At 41.9% G+C, this 8,284-nt stretch overlaps 1 protein-coding gene across 1 annotated transcript in view; it reads left to right on the top strand.

The window, feature by feature from the left end:
- Positions 1 to 7,825, top strand: part of KMT5A (lysine methyltransferase 5A) — a 12,145-nt gene extending 4,320 nt beyond the window's left edge. Inside the window, exons 2-7 of the mRNA XM_017734769.1 lie at positions 1,855 to 2,011; positions 2,842 to 3,058; positions 3,718 to 3,802; positions 4,148 to 4,207; positions 4,691 to 4,881; positions 5,612 to 7,825. Coding sequence (XP_017590258.1) covers positions 1,951 to 2,011; positions 2,842 to 3,058; positions 3,718 to 3,802; positions 4,148 to 4,207; positions 4,691 to 4,881; positions 5,612 to 5,822 — 825 coding nt within the window. The 5' untranslated portion in view covers positions 1,855 to 1,950 and the 3' untranslated portion in view covers positions 5,823 to 7,825. The remainder of the gene's footprint in view (positions 1 to 1,854; positions 2,012 to 2,841; positions 3,059 to 3,717; positions 3,803 to 4,147; positions 4,208 to 4,690; positions 4,882 to 5,611) is intronic.
- The last annotated feature ends 459 nt before the right edge of the window (positions 7,826 to 8,284 follow it).

The following is an 8,284-nucleotide window of genomic DNA, read 5'->3' as shown; positions in this document are numbered from 1 at the left end:
TGCCAACGTCCCCGTCCTGTAGTTCTGTCAGAGGCAGCTGGTCGGAGGCTGCTTGTCTCTTTGCATTTAGCTCTCAGCGGAAAAAATTGTGGCTATTGTATCAAGTCCCGGAGCCCCTCAGCAGCCTTTCGTGTGTTTTGCTGTGCTGAGAAAGTCTCTGCTCTCCGGGGTCTCAAGCCTGGCACAGACAAAGACGTGGCAGCGGCGTCTCGGTTGCGCCAAGAGCGCAGCAGGCAGGGAGCTGGGAATGAGGGGAGGAAGCTATGCTGGAAAAATAGTTGTTCGTTTCCTGTTCATGGTGTGTTCAAAGCCTGAAGGCTCAGCTGGCAGGTGGACTGCGGTTCACTGCTTTGGGCTTTCTCCCAAAATGCCCATATTTAAATTTCTCACTAAATCTTGAGGACTTTGAAGCTCAGCGTTTGTTGCTTGAAATTGTTAAAACGGAGTGTTTTCATAGTATTTCATGCTTTGAAGCCCTGGTTTTTTAATAAGCAAATGTTGCCTTTCACAGGCGTTTCAGAAATATTAGAGATCAGGGAGTGTCCATGTGATTAGTTTTTCTCAAGCTGTTCTATCGTAATCTCAATCTAAAGTTTATTTATGGGCTAAGATTTGAGCCTTTAACTGGTCTGATTTTGTGTGAATTATATACATAGGAAGTTTGTATTCTTGGTTATGTTAATTATTAAAGGTATCCTATCTGTTCTATTGTGTACTTTGTTTACTTTTTCAGTGTCTCTGTGACTAGGTATACTGAGGTATTTGTTTAGTCAGCTATATTTGAGCTATCTTTTTTTTTTAACTACTGGGACCCTTTGTTCCTTACTTTTCTGAAAAAAATGGATGCATATTTTTGTCGTTTTAACTGGCTTGCAGTGTCTGAAACTTGCTTTCGGTTGAGTCAAACTATAGCCAAGAAAAACTTACTCTGGCCAAGTTGCATCTGTTTGTCCAGACATTGATATTTCACTGTTGAAATCTGTGTGCCCAACATACACTGCACAGGCAAACGTAGCCAGGTGGCAGGAGACTGTAAAAGCAAAGGTGACAGGACTCCACTAATCTTTGCTAAATTTGACACTGCTCACTGTTGGCATCTTGGAGCCTGAGCCAGCGAACAAACCCCAGGCTCTGTGGTGTCTGGCCATGCCAGAGGGTTTTGCCATTTTCCTGACTGGGCTTTGTGCAGGCTCTTTAATGGGCTTTTTTTGCCATGAACAACTTTTACACTTTATTTTTGTATCATATAGTGGATAAAATGATAGCACTGTTTATCTCTTTGCTGAGAGGTGTCACTCAAGGTAGGCTGTAAAAGAGGTGTCACTCAAGGTAGGCTGTAAAACTGATTCCTGTCTTCTATGCTGCTCAGTTGAGCATATAATTTACTGTGGCAACATTTGACACCTCCTGAGAGTAGCTGGGTAGCTCATACCTCTTAGGCTATGAGAGCTCTGTACTGGGCCTGGGCAATTTTTGCTGCATTATTCATATTTTTTTTGGCTCGTGCTCTTTGAGGCCGCCTTCCTCCCAAGGAGCTCAGGCTTGGGGTTTTTTTTTTAGCACCAAAGTTCATACTGTGAAGCACAAGGGTGGAGGCTATGACTACCCCATCCTGCCACATTTTATGTGAAAGCTCCCTCGGACTGAGAGTCTGCATTAGTAAAGTTCTCAAAGTGCTCAGCACTGTTATTTTTTCACTTAGAAATCACAACCTCAGTGAGGGTGATGCTTAAAACAGTGTAATTTGCATCAGCAGTCAGCTGTCAGCCCTGGTCACTGCAGACTGTTGTGGATGTCAGCTTGAGGTTCCCAGAATCTCTGTGCTGAACTGATCTTTGTGTGGGTCTGTTTTAGGAGAATGTGTTTATTGGTCAATCCAAAATCTACAGCTACCTGAATCCCAACAAAGCTCCTGGTGCTCGCCCCCCGCTTCAAGAAGAAAACTCTGTCATGTATCACGAGGTGAAATGTCAGGGCAAAACGCTAAAGGAAACCTACAGGAAAGGAGCTGGTAAGATTGAGCTTTGGATTGCATATCTTGTTAAATGTGCTCCCACTGCCCCCAGTTCTAAAATGTTCATGAAGAAATAAAAGCAGTGAGGAGGCGCCCAAATTGTGGCTGCTGAGTGCCAGGCTTCACGGGTGCTTCATTGTAGTGACTAGATGGGAATGTTCTGTACGTTTATGAAGGGGAAGAAGACCCATCTGGCTTGTGTTTAGAGATGCATTTAACAGCCTTGGTAATTTGTCCAAACACTTTGATGCAAACACTTCTAGCAAGCAGATATTTTAAGTCTCACTTTATGCAGGCAGTGTCAGGTTTTCTGGAAACTTGAGGCCTTTAGTTCCTAATTTGGCTCCCCAGTTTTGACAAGGAAGTGAAGATGGCCTTAGCTTGTCCCACTGCTGAGGCCTTGCAGCTGTGCTTCTTTTCTCCAGTGAGACTGAAACATCTGTCTCAGCAGATGGGACTGCTAAACCTGATGATTTACTCTACATAAAAATGTTATTCAGCTTTAAACCACGCTCACCTATCCCTGAGTCGGTTGTCTGAGGAGGAGGATGTGGTTGTATCGGGGTAGGATGCAAAAAACCAAGAAAATGTTGGTTGTGGGGAGTGTAGATTTCTTGTCAGTGCCAGCCCTTTAGCTCCCATGGATTTGGTCTGGGTGGCATTGGCCACTTGCTACCAACATCTACAGCTGCTGAGCCCAACAGTGCAGGGTTATTGCCATCCTTTTTCTCTCATTTGACAGAACTATAAACTACTGGAATTCATTTAAAGCACTCGGGTATAGTCGGCCCTAAGTTCAGAGCCTTACTTGATTTCCTTGTCACCAGGAAAAAAGAATGGTGGCAAAACAGTTGAAGGTGCTGTAAAAACAGAAGACCAGAAGGATAAGGAAGGTGGGTGCAATCCTTCGGTGCCCTCCTCTGATCAAAACCAAGAAACTGTGGAAACCCAGAAGACTCCCCTGCCTGCAGACTGTGCTGAGGAGGCCAATGCAAAGCCAGCTCAGAAGAAGATGGTTAAAGCAAAACGAGGACCAAGGAAAAAGTAAGTGACTTGTGGGATTGTGAAAGGACAGCTCTTTGTTTTCTCAAAAATATCACATTTTAAAAACCCCAAAATTGCATTGAAGTATCTACTTTGCAGAGGACTTGTTTGTCCTGAAAGCAAGGTTAGTATGTTCTGTCACAAGTGAAATATTTGCTGGTCACCTATGGAAAAAAGAAATTAATGAGCCATTAAGACTTACTTTCATGTGGATAAATGGGAATGTGTCTTGTCAGAAACAGAACAGTTGGAGGCTTCCTGGCTGAGCTGATACCCTTTCTTATGGTATCAGAGTAATGTGACCTAACATTAATGAATTCCTTGCCAAGCAGTTTTCGTGACCTAAATTTTCGAGTGCCTTCTGGCAAGGCACACAGGGGGCCTCAGACTTGTAATGTGACCTTCAGTTGATTTCCAATGACATCTCGCTTTTATTGTTCAAGAATTAGTACTGGAGTAATGGAAATAGTGTGGGGAAGAAAGGAGATGTAGCTGTGGCTTGAAGCTAAGAGTACTGATAGAAACCACTGATTTGTATTGAGCACCTTTCAACTTACCAAGCTGAAATAAAAATTTCTTGCACGTACCTTTGCTCTAGAGGTGTAACTTAACAAATAGTTTGAAATGTGTGTGTGTGTTCTCTTTTTCTTACCCCTTAGAACGCAAGGAAGAACACCAAACCGAAAAGTGACAGATTATTACCCAGTTAGAAGAAGTTCCAGGAAGAGCAAATCTGAATTGGAGGTAGTGCTTCTTGTGAAAATGACATTACTTATTATGTGTCTGGTTAGCTGAAGATTTGGGGAAGTATGTAACTGTCTGTAAATGATTTCCATTCCAAATGCAAATAATGTTGTGCACTTGAAGTAATGTTAAGAACATGCTTAAAATTTGGAAATGCTGGTCCAGTTTAGAACAGAATCTAGCTTAGCTATTTTGGGGGGCAGAAATCTGTCTTTCTGCCATTCAGTCTGCTGGAAATATGAGATGGTCTGGAACAATGAGTATCACTGGTTGGTAATTTCCTTCCAGCTCTAGAATAAGCTACAAACAATATTGTGGTTTTGTTTGTTCTTGTTTATTCTGCAGACTGAGGAAAGGAGGAAAATAGATGAGCTGATTACAAGTGGGAAAGAAGAAGGAATGAAGGTAACTATAATGCCAACCTAAGTAGCCATGTCCTGTTTATTATACAGTATCTTGATGTTAATCTGTTTAAACAGAGTAGCAGAACTCAGTCTTAGAACCCTGCAATTCTCTGATGAAAATTCAGGAAAACTGGAACACTGTCTTTCCTTTTGAATGAGCAATATTGGTCTCTGAAGAACGTGTACGTGCAGCCTCAGTCATAAATATTGAGGGGGCTTTAAGGTCTTTACAGAAATGTACTCCTAAGTTTTTTGATTGGAAGACTTTGTGTCCAACTACCCAGTAACTCAGGGTGTGTCCCAAACTCATCCTCCATTTCTTCCACAATGCCATGCATTGTGCTTCTGCAGTTTTGTCTGCAATACACACAAATTTCCTTTTGCAGCATTTTTTTAATGACAGATCATTTCCTAGTAATCACCGTATCTGCAATGATGTAAATCAGCTGGGAAATGAGAAAGTATTTCCTTTTCAACTCAACAGATTGATTACATCGATGGCAAAGGGAGAGGAGTAATTGCTACTAAACATTTTAATCGAGGAGAATTTGTGGTTGAGTATCATGGGGATCTCATCGAGATCACTGATGCCAAGAAACGAGAGGCTGTGTATGCTCAAGACCCATCCACAGGCTGCTACATGTACTATTTCCAGTACCTCAGCAAAACCTACTGGTAAGCTCAAGTTTCCATTGATAGAGGCTTTGAATACTGCTAATTCATTTCTTGTTTTCATGCAAATATTTTGATTTTAATGGAAACTCTGAATTATGAAATCTTTCAGAGCATGGTCCATGATCCATGGTCCAAGAGTGGCCTGGGCTATGAGGAATGGTAGGTGACTCAAAGCCCTGTTCTCTGAAGTACAGAACAAGATATGTGGAGAGTTGCATCTGCCTGGATGAGGCTTGTAGGTCTGCTGTGGTCTTCTGCCTAAATTTATCATCTTGTAAAATGAACTCCTTTATCTGAGTTGCGAGGAGTTGGTTTGAAAAGCAGGATGGACAAACTCCCTGGAAAAGAAACATTTCTTTTAGCTGTGACTGGGTGTCCTTGTTTCTCCAGTCTCTGACACCCACTTCAGTCCAAGCTTTATAATTTGTTTCACATCTGGACTCGCCTGTTCCTGGACAGAGGCAGCTCAAACAGTCCAAATGTTTCAGTTTCTGGCTTTTGTGCTAACTTAAAAATCTCAGAGTTGTTTCAGTTTCCCTGCCTTGCCATATTATGGCTGTCAATGTAGTCATGGTTGTTCTGTAATGTAACATGATAATGTTCTGTTTCTCCTTAATTTTTCAAGCCTTGTGTGGTTTCCTCATTCTTGATCTGATTTGCACTTTGGGCTTTGTCCACAAACGTGCCCCTGTCCCAGGCCCAATCCCGTGTTCTGTTCTTGCTCTTTCAGTGTCGATGCTACAAAAGAAACGAATCGTCTGGGAAGGCTCATTAATCACAGCAAGTGTGGCAATTGTCAGACCAAGCTCCATGACATCGATGGTGTGCCTCATCTCATCCTCATAGCTTCCAGGGACATTAAGGCAGGTGAAGAGCTCTTGTACGACTATGGAGACAGAAGCAAAGCTTCCATTGAAGCTCACCCATGGCTGAAACACTAATTCATCTTCCTTGTTTTGGGGTTTTTAATTTTTGGACTGAGTGTTTTACAAGGAGTCAGTGATTTTTTTTTCTTTTCCTGCCCTCACTCCCCTCAGCTTTTAGTGGACTGCTTATGGTCTTCCAAGCTCCTTAAAAACTGCCTTTTTGCTTTGCAGTATTCTGTATTATTACAGTTTTCCAGGCAGGCTTGAATAATTGATCTTAGATTGCCAAAACTTTTGTATCATAAAAGGAAAACCCTCCTTAAAATTTGAATGCTTCTGCATAGTGACCAGTGCCACTTGAGCAGTGAAAGACTTGCACAGAAACTTAATCACTGGGGTTGTGCTTCTGCTTTTGCAAGGATATCTCACGCTCCGTTTTGGGGTGCTGAACTTGGCTTTATGACAGAAGTACTGCTGTACTCTGACTTGGTCATCCAGTGGCTTGACTGCCTGTCAGACTGCTTTTCACAGCCCACTGCTGACAGGCTTCTCTAAGATGGATGCTACTGTCATTCTCAAATAATTTGTGGTAGGAATCCAGTTTTTCCAGTATCATTCATTCTGTTGGCAATGGACTCCAAATGCACTGGCACTGAGGGGGAAAAAAGGATGGTCAGATTGGCTGCTTTCTTTGGAGAAATGACTCCCAGCCAAATGAGGATGGATTTTGATAGACTGGGTTGATACTGATTACAGATGTGAAGATAGAACTTCACAATGAGAATCAATGTTTGACGTTTACTTATTTTCTAAACTTTGAGAAGGTACCTTTTTATAGTTGATGGCCGATTCTTGGAGTTGTCTCCCAGAGGATTTTAAAGAAGTAAAAGCTCTCTCCAAAAATTTTTATATTACCTTCTTATGCTAATTAGCCACATCAGAAGCTATTTATTTACTGTGAATGCTTGAAGTAGAGCATAGTGGTTCCAAAAATAGGAGTCATCTTCATATGCAGCTTCAAACTGTAGTGATGGAGTTCATGCAGTGAAGAAAGTAGATTCCGTATTGCCTGTCCTGTAGGTCTGTCCAGCACGGTCTGGTCCCACTGTCTCACATGGGAGTCGAGCGCTTGGCATCTCGTGGATGTTCGGAACGTTACTGTTGGAGAGCCAAATCTGGGATATAGGCAGGCAATACAATGCAGGTCCTTTATGTTAAAGATGAATTCTTACCAGTTGGAATTTTTGCCAAGGCAGGCTTGGCATGTGTGTAGATGAAAATGGCTGTGAGCCATCAGCCACGCTTGCTGCTGGAAGATGTCAGCAAGGGATCTGTGGCTCTGTTAATGTCTTCTATTCCTCATGTCTTGAAGGCCGCTGCTGTTCCAGCTGAATGCCCTCCAGACAATCTTGTGCTTGCCTATGTGATAGGTCAGATAGCAACAACATCCTGGTTGTGTGCTCCAGCAGCAAGAGAGGTGGCTTAGTGATGTATTTTTTAAATTAAAAACTTGAAGACAATGTCTCTGTAAAATAAAGAATATATTTATTATTGATGAAGTGGCTGCTATACTACCTGTCTCCATTGCAGTTCATGAGCATTTTGAAAGAAAGCTGTGAAAATCATTAGCTACTAAATGCTTTATATTATTTACTGCTTCACACAAGGCAAACTCATCAGAGCAAGCCTGGATATTTTCCCATTTCTGAAGAATTAACTGGAGACCTGTTACATTACATGTACTGAGTTTCAGGTAAGCCTCATTGGCCAACTTGTCTGAGTTGGCACTGACTTTTCTCTGGTCTCAGTAATGGAGACCTCAGCAATGTGTACAGTGTCCTGTTAAACTAGAGCACTTCCCTTAAGTCAGAATTGGAATAATTTTTTTTTGGTTTTATTTAAACATTTACTTTTTCTCTATCAGGTTGAATAGCTTAAAACCTCTGTACTCCAGCATCACTTTTGTAAACAAAGGGAAAGATCTCCCTGTTTTACATAAAATGTCTTTTCTGAAAGCTTAACTGGTAATTGAGTAGCACTGCGTTGGAGGATGGAAATAAAGCTCATGTTGCACTGCATATGTATCCTTTACTTTTCTAGGAACACATATATGTAGAGACATCTATAGATCTATCTCAATATACTTCTCACAGGAACATGTCATTTGGATGTTTATCTCTGTGCCTCACAGGAAGGCTTCATCTTCTAACAAGGTGTCACAGGGAAAGATGCCTTTGGGTTGGGAGCTAAACTGCTTTTTTTAAAGACGATTGGAAAATACATCCCTGGATAAACCATGGAAGAGGATGGAGTTCAGATCACATGTAAAGATCTCTCTTCAGCTCAGAGGTGCATCCTGGCTCTTGTTGATTATGATTTAATTTAATTTTTTCTGTGCACAAAGCCTCTGCTCAGGCAATGCAAGAACTGCCTTCCCTGCTGCCATGCTCCAGAAAATAATAATGAGGGCATAGCCAAGGCTTATTGATATTTTGAAGATGGCAGAAGGACTTTAGTAGTTCTGTGCCCTGGCTAAA

Source organism: Corvus brachyrhynchos, unplaced genomic scaffold, assembly GCF_000691975.1.
Source record: "Corvus brachyrhynchos isolate BGI_N302 unplaced genomic scaffold, ASM69197v1 scaffold114, whole genome shotgun sequence".
NCBI classification, from domain to species: Eukaryota; Metazoa; Chordata; class Aves; order Passeriformes; family Corvidae; genus Corvus; species Corvus brachyrhynchos.
Note: the sequence above shows the minus strand (reverse complement) of the source record. Positions and strands in the feature narration are given on the sequence as shown.